This window comes from Canis lupus, chromosome 25, assembly GCF_011100685.1.
Source record: "Canis lupus familiaris isolate Mischka breed German Shepherd chromosome 25, alternate assembly UU_Cfam_GSD_1.0, whole genome shotgun sequence".
NCBI lineage: Eukaryota > Metazoa > Chordata > Mammalia > Carnivora > Canidae > Canis > Canis lupus.
Window position 1 is genome coordinate 7,689,018 of NC_049246.1, and position 24,300 is coordinate 7,713,317.

At 35.3% G+C, this 24,300-nt stretch overlaps 1 protein-coding gene across 12 annotated transcripts in view; it reads left to right on the plus strand.

The window, feature by feature from the left end:
• The window catches only part of N4BP2L2 (NEDD4 binding protein 2 like 2), a 72,885-nt gene that overhangs the window by 15,332 nt on the left and 33,253 nt on the right, over nucleotides 1–24,300 (plus strand). For 9 of the 12 annotated variants that reach the window (XM_038573322.1, XM_038573321.1, XM_038573320.1 and 6 more), the window contains one exon: nucleotides 3,043–3,189. In XM_038573322.1, the coding sequence (XP_038429250.1) occupies nucleotides 3,043–3,189 (147 nt within the window). Of the gene's footprint in view, nucleotides 1–3,042; nucleotides 3,190–8,511; nucleotides 9,688–24,300 lie in introns of those variants that run through there. The other 3 variants (XM_038573327.1, XM_038573326.1, XM_038573328.1) reach the window with 3 other exon arrangements.

Below are 24,300 nucleotides of genomic sequence, written 5' to 3' on the forward strand. Positions count from 1 at the left end.
GAATAGGGACTGTTTTCACTTTCTGTCAAGAGGAACATTGACTTAAATTCAACGTTTCTTGGGATACCTTGCCTTGATCAATTTTATTAAATTTTCCTTGTTAAGTGTGTGTGTTACTTTCTCTTATGTAAATTCCTACATTGCTTCATAGTTATTGAATGCTAGCAGGGATCTAGAACACTTTGAGGGAAAAGTGAAGTAGGCTACTTACCTGCATCACTTTTCAAACTTTTCTTCCCATTTTAGGTCACATCATCTTTTTACCTGGGTCATCTTCTCTCTCTTTACCATCTTTACTACTATAGATTCATACTCTATAGATTCATAAACCGAGATCCTTGTAATCTGTGTTTTAGAATTCAGGGTCTGTTTTTGTTTGTTTTTTTTAATACAAAGGTAATATAATGCATACACATAATCATAATGCCCGTAGCAGAGTTTGGGGTAGCGTGTCATCATCACATATTCTATTTTTTTTCCTGTGACATATCACTACTAGTCCTCTAAGTAGATAAGAAAGATTCTGCATAATGTACTTTCATTCTGAGTAGATTGTGCTGCCAAATGAGTATAGGTTTGGTTAGATTTTGCTGCCACATGAGTCAACAGAAAACTGAGTTCTTAGGCCATTTTAATTTCAAAATTTGTGGTGAGGGATTGTGGACTTTTATTCCTTTCATCCCTGGCCTTCCATTTGTGTTTACCTTTATCTCTTTCCCCTCATGTCACTGGTTTTCCTATGACTCTTTTTCTTTCTTTGTTTTTATTCTCCTTCTCTGCTTTTGGTAACAACTTTGAAAAATAATTCACGTACCATACAATTTATGCATTAAAAGTGTACAATTCATGGTTTTCAGTACAGTTGACTTTTTTTTTATTTTTTTATTTTTTATTTTTTATTTATTTATGATAGTCATACAGAGAGAGAGAGAGAGAGGCAGAGACACAGGCAGAGGGAGAAGCAGGCTCCATGCACCGGGAGCCCGACGTGGGATTCGATCCCGGGTCTCCAGGATCGCGCCCTGGGCCAAAGGCAGGCGCCAAACCGCTGCGCCACCCAGGGATCCCTACAGTTGACTCTTAATGCAGGAGTTAGGGGTGCTGACCCCCTGGGACAGTTAAAAATCCATAAATAATGGATTTTTGAGTCAATTTTTGATGATGACTTTTGATCCCCCCCAATCTTAACTACTAATAGCCTGCTGTTGACCAAAAACCTTACTGATAACATAAACAGTTGATTAACACCTATATTTAGTTACATGTATCATGTACTGTATTCTTACAATCAAGTAAGCTAGAGAAAAGATGTTACTAGGAAAATCAAGGAAGAAAAAGTACATTTACAGTACTGTATTAGGTCCACTTACACGTGGCTTTTTTACTGTACTGTATTTATTGAAAAAGCCACGTGTAAGTGGACCTGGCACAGTTTGAACTTGTGTTCAAGGGTCAACTGTATATTCACAGAAATGTGCAACCATCCCTTCCTTTAAAAAAACAAACAAACAAACAAACATTTTTTTCTTCCACCTCAGCTTGCCCTCTTCCAACTTATAGCTGTTATTCTGTGTATGGTATTCAACTAATTTCTTTTTCCCTTGCCTTTTATTCATTTGGTTACCCTTTTTCCCTTTCTGATTTGCACACTATGTGTTCATACATGAGTAAAATGGATAAATTAATAACTAGTATTATTCATCTGCTTCTGTGTGTGTTTATTACACCTCAGGTAGAAGAGACAAATTTAAAAACTAAAGCTGTTTGGATTAATGCAGAATAAATGAATTGATGAAATACAGTTAGGCTTCATTAACATTTGAGGGACCGTCGAAATGTATTAGTATTCTTAATATTTGACTTTACAAAATAAAGTCAATTTAACATCTTGCGAATTTAGTCATATTTTGCCAATTTCAACCTCAGGTTCCTCTTTTTTTTTTTTTTGTCTTCTAGTCCTTTTTGCTTTTCTAATCTTTAACATGAACCTCAGTAATTTTAAAAAGTAAACATTTCCTTTGTGTCCCTTTTCTGGGAAAAATGAATTAGCATTAGTAAATCTAGAACTGTAACAGTAAATATAAAGTATGTTCCTATGTGTTTTGCCTGTCCAAGTCAAGTTATAGAAAACTACAAGGGTAAAATAAATTGTAAAATGTTTTTTGAGGTTCAAGTATAATTTTAAAATCACTTTTTGTTGTCATAATTAAATTCAGAGAAAATTACATATAATATAAATTTACAGCTTAACAAATTTCTTGTAAGGCAAATACTCATTTAACTGGTACCCATGTTACAAGAACATTATCAACACCTCAGAAGTTCTTTGAATTCCTTTCCCAGTAATAATTCCTTGGTGGGAATTATTTTCTTTAATGTGTCTTTTTTTTCTTTAATGTGTCTTTTTTTTCTTTTTTCTTTTTTTATGTTTTTTTATTTTTCTAAAACATATTTTGTCTAACACCATAGTTTAATTTTTTTCAAACTTTATATAAATACAGAATGTGTTCATTGTGTCTAGTTTCTGTCACTCAACATTATGTTTGTGAAATATGCCCAAGTTGTTGTCTCTAACAGTAATTTGGAATTGATAATAAATTTTAAAAATGCAATAGGAAGTGTCCTAAAATAACTTTGAAAAGTGATAAATATTTTATATTGATTTTTATAATTGTAAAAGTCCACTCAGTTCCTGTGTAATTCCCAAAACACTGTCTCATAATCTTCAATTTTGTTTTAAGGGGAAGGGGTTAACTCCATGGTTCAGTGAATTGGTAGTTAGTTTTATGTGAGGAAGAGGGATATTATCAGTTAACATTTTGTTATGATTTATGGTGTCTTTAAGCCTTTTTAAAATATTATTAAACTTTTTGAGAGCCAGTATAACTTTTTTTTATCTAAAATGTAGGTAAATGAGATGTATCTTTTAGTATTTATTTGCAAAACATAATTTAGAATCTGTACTCTGTTACTCTAAAACAGTTTAATCTCTAGGCCTGCACATTCTAAAGAATTAAAATCCTTTTATTTTTTTTTTGGTAGGAGGAATAAACATGGTGTATCTCGAAAGAAGATTGCTCAGATGTTGGATCGTTATGAATATGAAATGTCCATCTCTATTGTAATGAATTCGGTGGAACCGCCACACAAAAGCACACAAAGACCTCCTCCTTCACAGGGGAGACAGAGGTGGGGAGGCTCTCTAGGCTCACATAATCAAGTCTCTGTTACAAATAATCATTAAATTGGCTCTTTTCAGCTAACATGTTTGTTGCTTGCCCTTGAAAAGAATTAGTGAGCCTATCTTGAAGTTTAAATAGTTTCAAATTTAAAAAAAGACTATGTTGCCTCACAAAGGATGTTACCAGCAAGCTGTTTAAATCCTAAAGTGTAAATAAAAATTATATAAAATTGTTTTTAAAATGTTCTTATAATTTTTTGTTGTAATTCCCTTGGGTTATTATGAAACACCTTAGAGAGTAGGTAGGACCTAGAATAGTTTTTCTACAACTGAATTTTAAACTAATTGTATCTATTTTATAGGTAATGTTGAATAGTTTTATAGCTCATACCTAAATCTAATTTTTCATAAAACATTAGTATTTTTTTAACTACCTTAAAAATATAAGAAATACTAACTTGATATAGGCACTTCAGTTGATTTTTCTATAATACAGGTAAAATTAGGTTTCTGCAAATTCATCTGACAAAAATATTTCTAAGCTATAATTAACGTATCAGTTAAAACAAATTCTCCATCAAATGCTATACAGCAGTAGGTATATCAATCACCTGGGTGGTTTTCTCCATAATGTACATATCCATAATATATAATAAATACATATTTTCACCCTTCTCAAACCATCTCCTGTCCCTCCACACTCCCCAGTTCTAGAATGAATAAATAAGGAAATCACTGTATATTTAGAAAAAGCTTTCCAGGTTATTTTGATAATATATCACTTTTCTCTATTTAACACTGTATAATTCTAATATAAAAAATAATTTGGACATGTCCTTAGTATTAATTGTCAGAAGATTTGTTGTAGTATATTTTATTTCTCCTGGTTTTAGTTTTTTTGTAGATCAACTATATGTCTCATTGGATAGTTTTCTTTGTTAGATTGTGTTTTGTCACTTAAAATTTAAAAACAGAATTCATTTCAGAGATTTTGTAATTCATCCTCATCTTTGATTTGCTCTTTTTAAGGAAAAAAATCTCAGCTAATTACATGCTATTAAAAAATGTTACCTTCAAAAGTTTTACATGATAATATTTCATGGCCCGTTAACTTTCTCCTAATCCAGCCCATCCTAAATCTAGTAATCTTTCTTCATGTTGTTTAAACCGTTTGCTGTTATTTTCAACTTTACTTTAAAATGTTCTCCTACATCTATATATTACTCTTTAAGTAATACTAAGTGCAAGGCTCAAAACTAAATACAGTACTCTCAACAGGTCTGTATTACATTGCCTTTAGTGAAATAAGAGTATGATTTCTATTTATTTGTACTTTTCAGTGCTGTTTACATTTGGATGGATACTACTTTGCTTTATTTTGTTTAACACATATGTTTGTATGTATTTGTTCTTAACTAAATATGATATAGTAAGAAAATGCTAACTCATGTTTTGTGTGTAAATGTATATATATTTATACATATACACATTTTCTTCATCCACTATTTTCATGTATTCTTTTGCTTCAGAGTAATACTTCTTGATATTTGGGCTATATTTTTCAGTGTTTTATTATGTACATTAGCACATTTTGAAAGTAGTACAGAAGGATTTAATTTGGGGACAGATGAAACCACTGTTAGATATATACTGTGTGTTCCTTTGTCTTTATAAAACTGTTGGGAGTAATAGTGCTATGAATCTATAGTTTTTTATTAATGCTTCATTAGCCAAATTTATTTTAAGGAGGTAAATGTCTTTGAAAGGTACAAATTATAAAGAAATATGTCATGTTAGACAGTAAGTCTGAAATAAATTTCCAGATTTTATTATGGATCAATTTCATCTTTTAGTACTTCTGAATACTTAAATAATCATGCAGAGATCATTACTAATTCCTGATTTTTTTTTTAGTATAAATCCATAATGAGGCAAGGGAATTAAGATTCTGAAAGTTTTTTTTTTTTAATAGGTTTTATTTATTTATTCATGAGAGACACAGAGAGAGAGGCAGAGACATAGGCAGAGGGAGAAGCAGGCTCCTCACAAGGAGCCTGATGTGGTACTCGATCCTGCACCCTAGGATCATGTCCTGAATCAAAGGCAGACAGACGCTCAACCACTGAGTCACCCAGGCATCCCAAAAGTTGTTTTTTTAAAGACAGAAAAATTAATAGTTCCTCTAAGCATATTAAATTAATACCTCCTCCATTTAGCTTATTTTAATTCTTTGAATAATAACAATTAGGCATGAATACACAATAAAAGATACCAAAATCACTGTTACAAGTCATTGCTTTGACTTTATTTTTTAATTTTTTCATTGCTTTGACTTTAAAGGTCTATACAAATCTTTAAAAAAATCAGAAATTTACTGATTAGAGAGGTATTTCATCAAATTTTTCTTCTACTCATATTCTTGAGTTTGGTTTATTTTATTTTAATTTATTTTTTTTCCAGTTATATTCCTAATGAAATAGCTTCCTGTTGCTCTGCCCCATTCTGAATTGGTCTCCATCCCAAAGAATAAATGAAGCATTAGTCATATTTAATAAGATAAAATTCATTTAGTTAAGCAGAATATAGCTTAATGTAAGTTGTTTTTTCATAGGCTTGGTATAAAAATCACTTCCTTTTTGATAAGCAAATTTATAGTTTTCTATATGTCCTAATCCTGCTAGCAAAAATACTTACTGTTATTTATTTTTCTTTTTTTACTGTTATTAAGTTGAACTTGATTTTTAAATAGATAATCTTTATTTTTAGTATTCACCTTTTCAGGAGAAAATGTTAACTTTTTAATATTTTATGTCTATTTTAATGTACAATTGTTTACAAAAGATTGGGTTGCCTTTTGTTGGAACAATAGGTGGATTTAAGTACTTGAAGTTTATTTTTTACCTAATTAATATAGATTGTAGAATTTTCTAGTTTTATGTATAGGTAAGTTTTGAAAGAGTGCATTATTTCAGAGGATATGAAATATTTATTTTGACCACATTTGAGTTTTTATTTTGGGAAAATGTCTGATTTTCTGAGCTTGGTTTTTTAAGTATTTATAAAGAAAATTGGTAGTTCTCTTTGGGAAATGTTGAAAAAATGTGGTTATTTATATATTAGTGCCTTGAGCGGATAGGTTTGCTAGTCTTTTTTGAAATTTTATGTAATATTCTAATATGAATGTAGTAACTGAGAATTTGTTATTAGGGCTGAAGAGAGAGAGAGAGAGAGTGTGAGTGAGTGAGTGTGTGTGTGTGTGTGTGTGTGTTTTAACATTTGGAACCCATTAGGTCGAGTAACACTAGTCTAGAATCATGACAAAGTATTGTTAAGTTTTTGTTACAATGGCCATTCAGAATAAATATTTGGTGGTAGCCGAAAAAGAAGCTTGAGGTAGTGGTTTTAAAGTTAAATTTTAGGATCCCTGGGTGGCTCAGCGGTTTAGAGCCTGCTTTCGGCCTCCAGGGCGTGATCCTGGAGTCCCGGGATCCAGTCCTGCATCGGGCTCCCCGCATGGAGCCTGCTTCTCCCTCTGCCTGTGTCTCTGCCTCTCTCTCTCTGTGTGTCTCTTGTGAATGAATAAATAAAATATTTAATAAAAAAATAAAAAATAAAGTTAAATTTTACAGGTTTCAATTTATAAATAAAACATTTTTTTCCATTAAAATTGTTAGCTGTAATTCTTGTGAATTTACAGAGGAAGGAGGGAGTATATTAAGAGGTTAATGAATATCTTTGGTGATGGTTTTCTTTCTCTTCACAAAATTAAGATTGGCATACCAATTTTTATTTTTAAGATTAAAATATTGTTAAAATAATTGATCTCCCTATATGTATATCAGATTTCTTCTTAAAATAGGAGGTAAAAGGTACTATTAAGTTTGTTGAATGTAATGGGTTCTGAAAGAGGAGTAATTAGTGGTTTTCTCCTGTGTCTTTTTGATCCCTTTTTTCACATTTAAAATTAATTCAATTGATTTAAATTGCTAAGTATTTTAAGCCTAAAAATTTTCACTTTTTGCATGGTTTTACATTGCAGAGCAAACCCTGAAAATTTTATAATGATGATGTTAGCAACTTGGTTCAGAAAACTTGTAATAGAATGGTTATCATTTACATTCAATATCTTTATTTAGACAACACTAAAAGGCATAATTTTTGTAATAGAATATATATTTGTAAGCTTATTTTTTTATTTTTTTTTAAGATTTATTTATTTATTCATGAGAAACACAGAAAGAGAGGCAGAGATAGGCAGAAGGAGAAGCAGGCTCCATGCATGCAGGAAGCCCGATGTGGGACTTGATCCCGGGACTCTGGGATCATGCCCTGAGCCAAAGGCAGACACTCAACCACTTACCACCCAGGTGTCCCATAAGCTTAGTTTTTAATATATCTCCTGTGGAAATTCTTAATACATTGTCACTGTAAAATTATGTATAGAAACAAAGGGAAAAAGCATAAATAACTTTTTGAAAAAAGAGCCTCAACCAAAGTGGAAAAGGTGTCTGTTGGAAAATTTTGACTTTTGGGTGCATATAATAGAAGTTTATTATAATCATTTAGATTAGAAATAGTCTTTTCTTTCTCCTTTTTCCTAACAAATCTTGTTCTCTGAATGATAACCCTGTTGGGTTCCAGGTGTGATAATTGTAGTAATCACATATTATAATACACTTCCCACTATAGGCCCTATTAACTTCAAAGCTGTCTTAAATTTAAGTAATATAAAATGGATTATTTTATAGTTAATAGTTTGTCTGCTAATCTTAGAGCAAGACACTATCGCATTAATAAGCATTATCCCTACTTTGGTGAGTAACTGAAGACTTTATCTAGGAATGTATTCCAGTTGTAAAAATATTTCAATTATCTTTAATTGAGCTTTTTGTAAATTAGTGGGAAGACTGAGAGATTTTTAAGATGATCTAGGTGCTTTTGCCTTTAATTTATTAGTAACTAAGAAAAATAATAATCTGTTCATTTATGTTTAAAATTGTGAAGTTGAGTCCATTGAAATATGCTTTATTTGGATTTTCTTGTCCTGCATTTTCAGAGGACATATAAAATCAGTTTTACCCTTGGGTTAGTTCATCTACAGCTGTTATTACAGTTGTACAGCTCTGTAGTGTCTCTTTAATTATAATCCTGAATTCTTCAGTTTTTTTAGCATAACAAAGTGGAATTTGATTTTGGGAAGGGATTGTGGGTTCTTCCTCTGCATTTATTATTTTCTCTTTTTTTTGTCTTAATAGTATTAGAAATCATGTTTCTTGTTTCTTTCTTTTCCTGTACACATTTTCTTTTTCTTCTGTCCATTTTCTGCTCAGCCATCCTTGTGTAACTGCATAACATTTTTAATGAAGATGATGGGATGGTAAGTGGCTGACCAAAATGGAGGTAAATTTTTCCCTCCTGTTTCACTGAACTCATTGTTCCTTATGAACCTTATTTAGTTAACTGCGTTACATTTATAGATTAGAAGCTTTGCAGTTGGTTTCCTGACTGCAGTTTAGTAAGAACTTAGATATGAAATTACTTGGAAAGATTTATAAAATTCTAACAATGTGTTACTCATTGGTTAAGAATCCCATAAACATAAATAGTGTTTGAATGTATGAATTCGAGAAAAATTTATTTTATAATACTTAAGCATCATGATAGACTTGTTGGTAAGTAGTAGTTGGGAATTCAGTAGTGTAGAATTCACTATTACATCATGATTCTCCAATCCACCCTTATTAAAGAACTGAGTAGTTTTTAAGGGAAGCTAATAGCTTGTTTTGACAACCTCTACAAGTGTTTCATATTGTGCAATGCTGCTACAGTGTGCAGTAGGAATTTAATAGCAACGAGCCTTAATATAATAATGTTCATTTAATAGCTGCCATTTATTTAATGCCTGTCAATGCCAGGTTCTGTTGTAACTGTGACTGTTAACAGGCTCCACGTTTTCATAACAGCCCTATAAGGGTTTTAAGAAGAGGAAACAAAAACTTAGGTTAAACAAGTTCTCCAGCATAATTTCTCTGGGGGGAGATGTAACTGGATTCCAAATCTAGTTCAGACATATTCCTCACTATAGCCCATTTTATCCTTTAAACATAGTTATCTTTTTAAACATTATCTTCAATATAGCCTTTTTTTTTTTTTTAAGGTAGGAAAGAATTTCAGGTGAAGAGTTGAGTGCATCTTTAATGGTACTTTTGAATTTGTAGGGTTGAAGGGATGTTGATTTATCAACGACGTTGAGTGAAGAAACTTGTAAGTGGCCATTTATTTAGAGTCCTGTTTTTAAAAGTCAAGACAAAGTAGAGATACTGTTTAGTATTAAATGTTTTCTACAAAGTATGCATTGATATAATTGATAATCATATTTCAGCAACATCTTTTCAATTGAATTTTTATATATGCTGTTGTGCTTTAATGTTTCCATTTATTTTAATTTTTAAATTTAATTCATTTTTGAAATGTGTAGTATTCAATAAATGGTTTGTTAAATTATATAAGCTGTTTGTTTTGCTGATTTTGAGGCAGTACTTCCCAGAATAGATCAGCACTGTGTGTAAGTAGTCTTAATTTTTTTCTTTTAATGTTCACATATTTTGTAAGTGTGCTATAATAGATATTGTGGAAATTACCTCAGTTTTCTGAATTTCTGAAGAATTCAGCATTTCTTTCTTTTGTAATAGCATCTTTTTCTTCTGCATTGTTTAATTTTTCAAAATTAAAGAATAAAAGAGCCAGTTACTAAGTTTACTATATAAATAATATATTGAGTTAATTAGATTCTACAAGGAAAACCTTTAAGTACAGAGTGAAGAATTCTTGCTGTTGAATATTTGCCTTATTTTGTTTTAGTTAACCTAAAAAATAGAAGGACTGGATCTTGTTTGGTTTTTCTTAATCCCTAGAGTAGATTATGATTTTTAAAAATTGTAAAATGTGAAATCAGAGGTAGAATTTTTGTTAAATAAAGAAGGCTTCTTAAAAAAATAGCATTAGTTTCATCAATCGATTAAAATAGTTCGGGACCTAGAAAGCAGCATGTTATGGAATTGAGATTATTGGAATCTAGTACAATGTGTAACACTGGCAAAGATGTGGCTAAAACATTTTAATTCAAATATAAGTACATTGAAGTATGTACAGGAAATATGATAGGGTCTGGGCTAGACATTTTGAATTAAGATTAGTGAGGGAAAGACCCTATTTTTAAAAATATTCCAGGGAATGATAGGAAAGAAATTGTTAAAGCTGGAAGGATCCTGGTCAAAAGTAGTATTTCTCCCTGCCTGTTTTATCTTTGCTTTTCAAAATCCAGTAGCCTAAGTTATTTAAAAAGATTATCTTGTATCCTAAGTGCCACAAAACAGGGTGTTTCTTGTCATTCTTGGTCACTACTGGGTCTCTTTGGATCTTTGTTCTTCAAAAAGAGTCAATAAAATATTTGTTGAATTTAGACAGTCTTCTCCCTAAAACAATTAATAACCTTTTTATATTAAGGACACAATTGATCTAAAACTTTATAGGATAGTTTGTAATTAGGAAACATGGAGATGGATTGTGAATTAGTTGGGTTTGATACTTGCTAGAGGTGAGTATACAGTTAAATGCTCATCCATTTAACTTGACATATCTAATACCATCAGAACCTTTTATTTCATGATTTATGGTCAAGAAATTAAATCTTAGAATACGGACAACTAAAGCAACCTTCAGGCTTTTGATTATCCATTTCTTTTACAATTACTTAAAGATTATTCTCCCTGCTTTCTGCTTTAAGATTTTGCAGAATTCCCAAAAAACTGAGAAAAATACTTCACGTATTTATCCTAAAGTGGTCATTTTTCAGAACCCTTCTTCAAAGAACTGTGATCCTAATAAAAAAAAATCAAGTGCTTGATCTCTTTTCATTTTGAATACATTTATCTTTATTCAGCATAAAGAATAGCTGGTACTGATACATATCTTCATATAATTGTTTTTTTATTTGAAAAATAATATATATTGAGTTATTGTTTGCCTTCTTTAGCTTAAGTAATCTCAGTTTAGCTTTTCTTTAGTTTGTTGTCCTACTTAGAACACTTTCCAGCATATTCATGGCATAATTTTAGTGAAAAGAACACGTTATTGTAAGAGTCATACAATATGAGTTCCCCTTCCTTTTTTTTTTTTTTTTTTTAATTTTATTTATTCATGAGAGACAGAGAGAGAGAGAGAGAGAGAGAGAGAGAGGCAGGGACACAGGCAGAGGGAGAAGCAGGCTCCATGCAGGGAGCCCGACATGGGACTCGATCCCAAGGTCTCCAGGATCACACTCTGGGCTGAAGGCGGGGCTAAACCACTGAGCCACCTGGGCTGCCCTTGAGTTCCTCTTCCATTTGTATCCATTTCTTTTCTACTTCAGTAGAGAAGGTAGCCCTCCTCCAATCTAAACTCCTGTGTTCTGGATTGCACCTCATACTACTATCTTAGGAATTTTTATATGTTGTCAGTTATTTCTTCTCTTTGTAACTTAAGTCTTGCCATCTTTGTCCATATTCAGACATGATCAAGTCTCATCTCTTAAAGCCTGCCTTTCTTGACACCTCTCCTTTACAACCAAACTCCTCTAAAGAACTGTGACTATTGTCATTCTCCCCTCAACTGTTTCTGATACTATCAGCCCACTCCATTTTAGTTTATTCCTCTATCATTCTAAGTAGATCTTAAGTAGATCTTGTATTGATTAGCTTTTTTCAGTCCTATAACTACTCAGCATTTGACTCTTGACCACTTTTTTCCTTAGTATGTTTTTCCTGTATAAGGTTTTTGTTCATATCTCTAGGAGTATTTCTCAGTCTCAATTGCTGCCTTCTCTTCCTCTTGGTTTTTGCTTTTTAGAATTACTTAAGTTTTAGTTCTAGACCATCTTCTCTTTTTACTCTTAGCTTTCTCCATAAGATTACATCATTTCTCACACATGGTAGTCTCCTACTTTTTTCTTTGTCACCCTATAATTTTATCCACAGAGCAACTAATCTATAATTAAAAAAATTTTTTTTAATGTAAATTACATCACTTCCCTTCCACTTCTTCCCTGATCCTGACTTACGCAACTCTCCCCTTCCATCTATACTGGTCTTTTTTGTCTGTTCTTCAGACATGCTAAGCTTGATTTTGCTTTAAGCATTAGCTCTTTTCCTAGAATGCTATCCTACTCTTTTCTACCTAGCATTGTTTTCAACATTCAGGTCTCACCTCAGATGTCACCTTTGCCAAGATGCCTTCCCTGATTATTTCAATCTTAATAGACCTGTCACTCTTAACTACGTTGTCGCATTTTGTTTTCATCATAGTACTTACTAGTAGTTGAAGTTACCTTATTTGGTACTGATTTGTTGGGGGTTTTCCTGAAAAAGAATATAAGTCCCATGAGAACTTGTTTATTTTATTCACAGCTGTATCTGCAGAATCTAGACCAGTGTCTATAGGAGCTCATTAAATATTGGCTGAAGGATTTTGTGCTCACAGCTTTTGTAATTAATAGTATTGATCCATAAATGTATTTTCTGCTTAGACCTGGTTTGAGCTGGGCAGCTCAGGTGGCTCAGCGGTTTAGTGCCTGCCTTCAGCCCAGGGCGTGATCCTAGAGACCCGGGATCGAGTCCCACATCAGGCTGCCTGCATGGAGCCTGCTTCTCCCTCTGCCTATGTCTGCCTCTCTCTCTCTCTCTCTGTCTCTCAGGAATGAATAAATAAAAATCTTTAAAAAAAAAAAAAAAAGACCTGGTTTGAGCTTCAGCCTGTTTACTTATCTGCCTACCTAATATTTCTACTTTTAAGTCTGGAAAATTGGACAGGGACCTCTCCTATTTCTGGATTTCTAGGATTTCCTTATATAATACATAGATATACCATCCATTTCTGCAAGCCAGATACTCGGGAGTCTTCTTTGATGCTTCCTTTCCCCCTTCATATTCAATCCGTCAACCAGCGTCTGTGGATTTTGCTACTTAAATATCTCTTGAATCTATCCATTTTTGACTGCCATCTTTCTAGTTTGAATTATCATCTACTTTGAATTATCTCTTACTGAGAATTGAGTCCCCACATTCCCCACATCAATTCTTGCTTTGTTCTAACCCTTTCTTTGCACATTCTAAGCAGACTAAAGTATAATGGACATACGGAAAGGTGCTTAAATTATAGCTCGTATTTTCACAAAGTGATCATATCCATGTAAACAGAACTCTACTCAAGAAATGGAGCATTACCAGCATCCTCCTAGCTGAAGTAGAACCTTTAAAATAAAAATATAATGTGTAAAACTTTTTAGGTGCTTCCCATTGCTGTTAGGCTAAAGACCAAAAACTGTGCAGTGATATTAAGACTCTGGTTGATGTGACCCCTACCTTCCTGCCCAACCTCATGTTTTACTATTATTCTTACTTTTTGTACTACAGCCCTACTGGCCACTTCTCAGTTTCTTGATTGTTCTGTTCAGTTTCCCTTCCTGGAAAGTTCAGTGTGCACACACCCCTTCCATACTCATCCTTCAGATTTGAGCTCTTCAGAGAAGTTTTGGACATAGGTTGGTGCGGACCAAAATACATGGTATATGTTTTCATGTACTTTATTAATTTATATATGATTGTTTCCCCTCCGTATTTTTAAGTCATATTTTGAGTCAGACATTGGATCTGTTTTCCTCACCTTTACATATGTGGTCATCAGCTAGACAGTGGTTAGGAAAGAGTGATATTCCATATTTATACAATAAGTGAATATGAGTAGCTTCAGCTTGTTGTGGGCTGAATTGTGTTGCTTAAAATTCATGTTTTTGAAGTCCAGTACGTAGAATGTGAATATTTTGGGATATAGGGCCTTTAACAGTAACTACATGTGGCTGGGCCTGAATCAAATGTGACTGGTGACCTTATAAGAAGAGATTAAGATAGTCACACACAAATGGGAGACCTTGTGAAGACACTGGAGGAAGACTGCTATCTAAAAGCCAAGGAGAGAGACCTTTCAAGAAATCAACCCTGCTGACACCATCATTTTGGACTTTGAACCTCCAGAATTGTGAGAAAATTAGTTTCTGTTGTTTAAGCCACCCAGTCTGTGGTACTTTGTAGATCTGGCAAACTAACATAGATTTTGGTACTGGGAGGTGGGATGCTGCTCTAATAACTACCTAGAAATATTGAAGTGACTTTGGTGCTAAGTTATGGTAGAGGTTTGAAGAATTTTGAGGTGCATGTTAGAAAAAGCCAGGGTTGCCTTGGGAGATTGTAGGTAGAAATGTGAATGCAGAAATGTGCTAAGTAAGGGCTGTGAAAGAAAAGAGATGGTTTCTGTTGTTTTGGATCACAAACAAAGTCTTGGTAGAAATGAGAAAAATGCTTTAGTGAAGCCTCGGAAATCTTATTGGAGAATGCGTGAAAAGCAATCTTGTTAGAATGTGGCAAAGAATTGGCTAAATTGTATTCCAGTGTTTTGTGGGAAATAGAGCTTGTATAATGAACTTGAATCTTTAGCTGAGAATTCTAAGCAAAGTGTTAAGATCCACAGCCTCGTTTCTCCTTGTTGATAGAAAAATGCAAGAGGAGAGAGAAATTGAGGAAGGAATTGTTGAGCACAAAGGAACCAAACTTGAAGATGTGGAAAATTCTCAGCCTATGGTTATTGTGAAAAGTTAGAAAGTATGTGTTCTGGAGATAACATATAGGTTACTGCTAGACAACCATTTGCTGAAGAGATTACGGTCTTGTGACATAGGCATCCATTAAGTCACCTCAGCAGAAATAGAGATGAGATTATGCTAGCAGAAACTAACAGCTTGGACTAAAAGGGATAAAACAGGCTGAAATGAAGGGAGGCCCTTAGATTTCTGGGATTTCTTGAGACCAGTTGGTAGAGCCAGCTGGCTGTGATCATGTATGTCTTTCAAGAACATAGAAGGATAGCCCTGGAGGCAGTTCAGAAACTGACAGGGCCGCCACTGCTATTGTGGGATCAGAATGCTGTAGGCCCAGAAGGCAGGGCCTTCACCTGGAAGACCAAGCATGGAGCCAAAGAGGGATTCTTTAGCCTTAAAATCTAATGCAACTTGCCTTGTTAGGTTTGAACTGGTTTGTGACCCATTACCCCTTTCCTCTTTCTGATTTTTGCCTTTTGGAATGAGAATGTCTATCCTATGCCTGTCCCACCATTGTATTTTGAAAGCAGATAACTTACCTAGATTCACAGTAAAAGAGGAATTTTGCCTCAGGATGAATCCTAACTCAAGTCCACCCATATCTGATTTAAATGATATTTAGTTGAGGTATTGGACTTAGAGTTGATGTTGGAATGAGTTAAGACTTTAGGAACTGTTGGAATGCAGTGAATATGTTTCACGTATGAGAAGGCCATGAACTGTGGGTGAACTGTGGGGACCGGAAAGCAGAATGTTACAGGACTAAATATATATGCTAAAGTCCTAACTCCTAGTACCTTAGAATGTAGCTATTGGAAGATAGGGCCTTTAAAGAGGTAATTAAGATAAAGTCATGTGGATGGGTTCTAATTTAATATGACTGGTATCCTTATAAAAAGAGTATATTAGGACACAGACACAAAAGGAAGACCATGTTGAAGACATTGGAGGAAAACAGCCATCTGTCAGCCAAGGGGAGAAGAGGCCTTAGAAGAAACCAACACTGGTGACAATTCAGTTTCAGACTTGAAACCTCCAGAATTCTAAGAAAATAAATTTCTGTTGATTAAGCCACCCGGTCTGTAGTACTTTGTCACAGCCTTACCAAACTAATGCACAGCTATTACATTTAGCTAGTTGAGCATTTGTGAGACATTTCCTTCTCTCTTCTGCAATTCCTTCATGTGTATAAAATAAGGATATTTGGATCAGTGGTTCTTAATTTTTAATTCAAAGCTTTCTGAAAATGGCATGTATTTCATTCAGAAATATGAATTGCCTGACACTGGAGATGTTCACAGTATGATAGAGTTCTGTGTTTTAGACTGTTCCTTCAAGGTACCCTAGGGATTGTTGTGAAGAACAGAAACCTCCACTTGTATAGAGCACAGATTTTGAAATTGCGCAATTAGAACATAACAGTAGCAGTTCTGACTACAGCTTAGGTGAGCCACTTAACTTTCTGAAACTTGCCCCCATAATTAAGGATAATACTTTCTCACTACAATATAGGGTTATTGAGTGGAAAAAACGAGATGGGTGTGTTAGAGTTTCAGCTGAAATAGCTCTTTGTTAGCCTTGAAATTCTGTGATTTTATTTTACCTCTTGATGATTTTACCTCCTTTTGATATATACTAGGAATAGGCAGAGAAGGAAATAAACCAATTTTTTAATACTAGTTAGAAATGCTGAGAGATATGTGGAAGAAGGTTATTTATCAAAGATCTTCGTATTTCTCATCAGTATAGGCACTTGAGTTAAGCTGTAAAACAGCTGAAAACAAATTTTGAAGATACATGTGCCTTTCTATTATGTATATCAGCACTATTAATTCATCTGTGTTGTATGGATTGTTGGTATGATCTAATCAATTTAATATTCCCATTTTTACTGATAAATTTGGTATGACCAGTTTCACAGAGTAGTGTCTTGGCAAGACCACACAAACCTATTTCTTTAAAAGAAGAAGGATTTTGTTTTGTTTTAATGTCAAGCATTAGGAAGAAAAAAAAAAAGCATTAGGAAGGTAGTGAGCCTTTTCAACCTCCTCCTTGTCTTCGTGGAGACAATTTTCCCCTTGTTTTTCATACATGAACTTTCAGGTAATGTTCCTGTCATGGTATGGTATCAGCTTACCTGTAGTTGTATGAAACAGTTATTGTAGTCTGAGCTTCTATGAAATGAGTTATTCAAAATGGGAACATCAGTTTGAGTGTCCATTTTCTATTTGTATAATACAATCAGAGAAGTGATAAAGAGTCGCAAGATTTATTAGACAAAGAGGAAGAAGATATAAGTTGGAAGGTAAGAGGCAGGTTGTAATATTTTAAGATGTAATTAGTACCTCATTTTATTTTTAAAGATTTATTTGAGCACACACAAGTGGGTGGGGGTGGGGCGAGGGAAAGAATCTCAAGCAGACTCCCTGCTGAGCATGGAACCATACACAGGATTCATTTCAGGACCCTGAGATTGTGACCTGAGCTGAAATAAAGAGTTGGATGCTTAACTGCACCACCCAGGTGCCCCTGATTGTATTTTTATAAATGATAGCATTCTAAATTATTTATAAACTGCCATTCTTTTGGACTCAGATTATTATGTACTTTTACAGTGAAGTAAAAAAAATTAGTGTATTTAGAAACAATTTGCTTATAGAAAAATGACATTATTCATAAGCAGGACAAATAGCATTGAATGGAGAAGGGAAATTAGAAGAAAAAGCAGTTTTTAATTAATTAATCTTGAGACTTCCCAAGTAGGATGTCAGTAAATTCTGTGGTATGGAAATAATGTGGAATGTTCAAGACGTGTGTTTGGTTATATGATTCCTCCATTTATAGGAGCTACGTTATTGGGTTTGCTGAGAGCACAGAGCCAATAGTAGGTCTCCAGAACTGAAGCTCAGTGGAGCATCTTGCCCACAGCAGGAAAAAAGAGCCATAATGGGTCTTAACTATAAGTCTGAGAAAACACTAACATTATGCTGAGGAAACATAAGTTCAGTAAATAAATATGAAGCAAAGATGCGGTAAACTGAAAGACAAAACCAGAAAGTGAAATAGAACTTAGTAACTAAGGCTGCATACAAGGATATCATGAGTGGTGTTGAAATGCTGGAGGCCTGCTTTATTGATTGTTAGCTGCATCATTCTTGGTAGGAAATGGATTAATTTTAGGTTACAGAATTGAACTAGGAAAACAAGGTTTCCTTGAATTGCCTTGCCTAGTGCATATCAGAGTGCTTCATGTTTCTCCTAAGTACATCAGGTATATCATGACTCTTGGAACAATCTATGCAGATATGCAGCAGAAGTACTCCGTGCAGTAGGGTAATAGGTGGAAGCAGTAGCTACTGAGAATGGAATGGTGTTTTCTGATTGGAGGAATGTGTTTGGGAAATACAAATCAGTAATGAGGCAATAAAATATTTTCTGCTTTTCCACTGCTCAGTTAATGAGTTGGTAGTCCATGAAATGTGAAGACTTAGACTTGGGGAAGTCTTCCTGGAGGAGTTGAGGCCTAAGCCTAATTTAAAAGTGGGATTTTGGCAAGGGCTTGTAGGCAATACCACCTGAGTGGCCAAGGGATCAGGCAGGAAACAGTAATGCATTTATTCATGCATGTATCTATTCAACTGTATTTCATGCGTGCCTACTATGTGCCAGGAGGCATTGTTCTAGGTGACAGAGATACAGCAGTGAACAAAACAGACAAATCTTGTGCCCCCCCTGGAGTCAGTGTAGAGAAGCAGACCCTATACCAATAAACAAGTATCCAATAGGTCAAGTTTAGATAAGTGCTATGGGAAAAATTAGAAACAGCATAAATGGGACAAGGAGAGTGGGGCATAGGGGAATGTGTGCCACTTAACCTGTAGTCATCAGTAAAGGCCTAACTGAAGAGGTGACATTTGGGTAGAGTGAATTAGCCAAGACAGCAGTGAGGGAAGAACATTCCAGACAGTGGATCCTGCAAAGTGAAGGCCCAGATGAGGTGAGACTGGGCTTAGTGTGGTTCCTGTGGAACTAGCAGGAGATCCATTTGCCTGGAGCCAAGTGATCATAGGGCAAAATAGTAGAAGAGACTCAAAGAAGAAGCAACAATATAACATCGGCCTTATAAATTATTGGAGGAACATAGGTCTTTACTCCCCTTGAGATGGGAAGCTATTTGAGAGTTCTGAGTATAACTCACAACTTGTGTTTTGAGTTACACAAGTCAGTTCTGGCTGCTGCCTTGAGAATCAGTTTTAGGCAAGAAGGGAAGCAGGGCTCTTGTCATAATCCAAGTGAGAGATGACCATGACTTCAACCATGGGGTAAAGGTGTAGGTGAGAGTTGTTGAAGCGGAGTTGGCAGGATTTGCTGAATAGATAAAATAATGGGCATGAGAGAAATATTATATAGTTGCATTTATTTTAGATAGGTACCTTTCAAACTGGTGAAAGATTTGTTTTTAAAAATTTCTAATCTATCACAGTCTGATAGCTCAGTAAAATGAGTTATAGAAAAAAATTAAATATAAATAAAATATTTTATTAATTCAACAGATATAAAAATCCAGATTGCTGTAAAAGTTTTTTTTTTTTTAAAGATTTTATTTATTTATTCATGAGAGACAGAGAGAGAGAGGCAGAGACACAGGCAGAGGGAGAAGCAGGCTCCATGCAGGGAGCCCGACGTGGGACCCGATCCCCGGGCCTCAGGATCACGCCCTGGGCCAAAGGCAGGCGCTAAACCACTGGGCCACTGGGGCTGCCCAGCTGTAAAAGTTTTTAAAACCTTACTCTCAGTTTCTATAGTTGTGGACTAGTAGCACACTGTTTATGGACTGGCATCAGTATGGATAATCCTTTTGAGTAACACTGTTTGGAATGATTATACTTCACAGTGAGAGTGGTAATAGAAGGAAACAAATGTGGACATCTTACCAGTTAGTTGGAAAGCCACCAAACATTTTGTCATGTTTGTTGATTATGTGGAATGACCTAAGGCAGCCTCTTAAGGCAGTGGTTTGACAGAGGCATAAAACTTGCGGTGGGGCTCACTCAATTGGTAAGTACGAGTGGCTATTCTGATAATGTGGTCTCTGCCATTTCTTCTTCAGCATTCTGCTGTTGTGGAGCCACTCCGGGGTGACCTGGAACTTGGTCAGTCTTTTGGTTGGTAAAATCTGATTATTTGTTTTAGTTTCAGTGGTGACCAGAGGGTTACAAAGGATTTGGGTGGAACACGGTAGAATGACCTCTGTTGTTGCCTGGTTTTCCAGATCATGTGACAGAAAATCACCTGGATTATTTTAGCTGTCCGATACATAGGTTATAAAAAAACAAAAAACTTTGGAGCAAGGGGGTCTCTCTGAATTGACTAAAAGATGGTGGAATGATTAGCCTTTTTGTATAGTTAGCGCATGAAGGCTAACCTTGTCTTGGTAGAGCCAGTGTTACTTGTTGTTCCGTTTCTCTTCTCCTACTAAAAGCACCAGCATTTAATAGAAGAAGATGAGATTCTCCTGAATTCATATTATGTTTCTCTCTCTGTATTCTGGAGGACCTGAGCTGCACCCTGGAAGTGAATATAATGACCATCTGCCAGAGATGTGGGATCACCAAGTATGTTATTCAATTGAACTTTTTTTAGTTATTTGAAAAAGGCCTTGTTTGTCTGTGGTAAGCACAGATCTACTTCCATTTGTATGGATTCCTCACCACACCCCTACTTAGCCCTACTCACCCTAACTTGGGCTGATGGCAGTCAAATCTCGGGCAAGAATAGTGAGAAGGTGCTGTCAGGTTAGAACCCATATTCTTGGGACACCTGGGTGGCTCAGTGGTTGAGTCATTTGCCTTTGGTTCAGGGCGTGATCCCAGACTCCCAGGATCAAGTTCCGCAGCAGGCTTCCTGCATGGAGCCCACTTCTCCCTCTTCCTGTGTCTTTGCCGCTCTATGTCTCTCATGAATAAATAAATAAAATCTTAAAAAAAAAAAAAAACATTCTTAGGGTAGCTGATAGATTTGAGTGTTCTTTATTGATGAAAATATGCTTTCAGTGAGGGGATCATTACAAGATGGCTCTTGAGTATATAGTCAGATTTTGAAATCTGGTGGCATGTTAACTAAATGACCCATTCCTTGGTACCGTCAATGAGTGTCTTGGTTTTCCCTCACCAGAAGTGAGTCTCAGGTATGTCAAAAGGGTGGTCAAAACCCAGAGGTTTTGCATATGTGTTTTTGCAGAGGTAATGTTCAAATTATTTAATGGTGTGGTCAGTTGACCAGCTTGTGCATCTGCTCTCTTTCTGGCTCTGTCAGTCAAAATTCTGGGGGAAGTTGCAGTTCTCCTAAGTAACCACATGAAGGCAACTCTGAAGAGAATCAATGGTGAGTAGTAACAGCCTTTTGGTCAGGGGGCCAAAAGGGCCTGCTGAGACCAGTGGTACTGCAACTGGTATCTCATGTCCCACTGTCTTCCAGGCCAGCTTTGGCAGAGGGATGAGGATCAGGATCTGGCTGGCTGATTGCTGGTTCCAGATCTGTTCCTTGTCAAGACCCACTTGAGTTTCCCTAGGAATGCGTGGGAAAAGCATGTAAAACAGGCTTGCCTTTGGGAGATGCGGGTGGTCCATCCCTGAAGGGAGGCAGTAGCAATGTTCGGAGGCAAGATTTTTGAGGATTGATTGCACAGGCAATAATGGTCATAATGAGTCTGGTCACTGTGCTAGAGAGGAAACCTATGGGCCCTTTGTGGTGCCAGTCACAAACCTGTTGGTGGGTCCATGGGGGTCCTACAGAAGGGGCTGGGCTGCACACTAGAAAGGGCTGAGGATAACTGTATGCTAAGTGGTACAGAAGAATTTAAGTATTTTAACAAGTCATGTTGGCCACATTATTTTAGCCCTTTGAGGTCTGAGAGTCATGGACTCTTGGGTATCCATGGCAGTTTTTACATGTAAAGGAAACTCTACTTTCTCCAGTTTTTTTTCTAATTCTTTTCCTGGAATAGGTGGTGTCTCCCAGAAAGACTTGAGATGAGAGTGTCTGAAATTAGGTGAATAATATCTCCTTCACCTCTGCTATTGGCTGGAATTGATTGGAAGTTAGAATTTGCCTCCTCCCCTCTCTTTTCTGAATCCATGGAGCAGAGTATGCCTCTCACTTGTACATGTTGAATTAACAGTGTCTCTGTGCTTGCTAGTTTTAGGACAAGTCTGAAAACTTGTGAAGGAAGATGGTAGCAAATGGACTTGGTTGAAGTTCTGGTCAGACAGGTGGGCCAGAGTGCTTATGTCTTGGAGACCTCAGATAGGCAAGGATATTTTTAGGGAAGCCCCTAAGCAGAAGGGACATTCAAGCCAAATCTTTGGAATACTCATTTCATAAATTGATTTCCAGGATCAAGAACTTGGGAGTCCTAGAGGGAATGTGAGTGAGAAAGGCCACCAAAAGAGGAAGGTCCCAAACTGTTGAAGCAAATAGTATAAAAAAATCTCTGATGTCCTTTTCAGTCATTTGATATTTACGATGTTCTGGGTCTGTTTAAAGGTACAAACTCCAAGCAGATACTGGTCAATGTAGAGATGGTAGTGACAGATATTTCTGTGTGTGTGGTTGAAATTTATTAGAAAATTAATAGAAATTATGTAGAAAATGATACAAATACTATATTCAGAAGTCTAAGGCATGTCTCTAGGAAATAGGTGATAAAGTATCACTGGTAATTATTCCAATGAAAGTTAAGGGACAAAGAGAATGAAACAGAGACTTCAAGCAGGAATTGAGCAGGGTAGTTTTGAGTACATTAGAGAGCAGATTGGTTGATTGAGGGTGAGAAGGGTTAAAATGTAATCCTTTGTAAATCTAACAAAACAGCAACAAAGATTGTATAGTGAATAGAATACTACAATCAAGAAATTAGAATCATTGTTCTCATTATATTATAGTTTTGTGACCTTTTATAAATTATTGTCCCAGTTCATAACTGAAAATGTTGCATATAAAGATAAAATAACCTTTTTGGGGCACCTGGGTGGCACAATCTTTTGAGCATCCAACTCTTGGTTTCGGCTCAAGTGGTAATCTCGGTTGTGAGATTGAGCCCTGCATCAGGCTCCAAGCTCAGTGCAGAGTCTCAATGAGCTTCTCTCTCCATCTCCCTCTGCCCCTTCCACTTATGCTCTCTCTCTCTCTCTCTAAAATAAATCTTAAAAAAAAAAAGATACCTTTTTGTTTTCTTACAAATACTGCAAATATTAATGAGGTGCTATTTATGGTATACTCTAGATTCTGAAAAAAAATACTGAACATATTGGTGGTTTTACTTGGCAGAGTATTTTAATATGTTAAAAAAAATGGGATGTTTGAGCTGAAAGGGATTTTTAGGACATCTAGCTAAAAACTCATATTTGTAGATGAAGAAATTGAGGCCCAAAGAGGTAAAATAACTTACCACTTAAATTCAGTGAAGGTGCTAGAACTAACCTCTAGGATTCCTAGCTTTCAGTCATTTTGGTATTTATGCTGAGTAATATTAGCTTGTAATATCTTAATAGCTCTTCAGTAAGTCTGAATCCGTGGCAGTTGCCAAGTTGGATACCCAGAGAAATTCATGAAAATTTTTAAGGCACTTACATGAAATTTGATTTCCTTCTTCATTTATGTACTAAAAATAGCATAAAGCATGATTGAAAATAAACCCAGTTTTAGTCACGTTTTTAACTACATTTAACATTTTAATAGAAAACACTGACGAGACTTTGCTATAATTTAGGGGTAGGGTGGGGACACTTACCCAATTCAGCAATGCTCAGCATCTGGGGTTCTTCAGATAGTCATAAGGAAACCAGAAGTTATGTGACACTTTGTAAACTATTTTGTTGAATGATTGTGGGGCTAATGGCTAGTGAGAAAAGCCTAAGGAAGACCAAGCTCATGTACCAACTTAAAGCAAGAAGGTACTATATATAGGTAAGGTTTTCATTACTTTTACACAACTTAAAATTAGCTCTACATGTCACAAAATCACAATTCTATGTGTGCAACACAATAATGTATGGTATAGAGAAGTGAAAACTGAATCCAAGAAGTCAAGCTGTTTGCTGCTTGGATGAGAGCCAGAAAATGTGTTGTGCCCTATCTCTTAGAAAAAGTCTATTTCTTTTTAGAGGTCTGGCTTTTATGGCCATAGACTTAAACAACCTCAGATTGAACTTTTTAGACAGTTTCTCCTTTGGAACGTGAAGGGAAAAGTAAAATCATTGTTGAGGTCCAGGAAAGCAGCCAGCCCATTACAAAGATTATGTAGTCTGGGTCATAAGTCCACTGGTACTCTATGTCTTAGGATCCACTTAAGTAATAGGTCATGAATCAAAAAGGGAAGAGCTGCAAGCAGGAAAGCAAAAAATCTACCAGTGTACTCTGAAGCATGATTTAA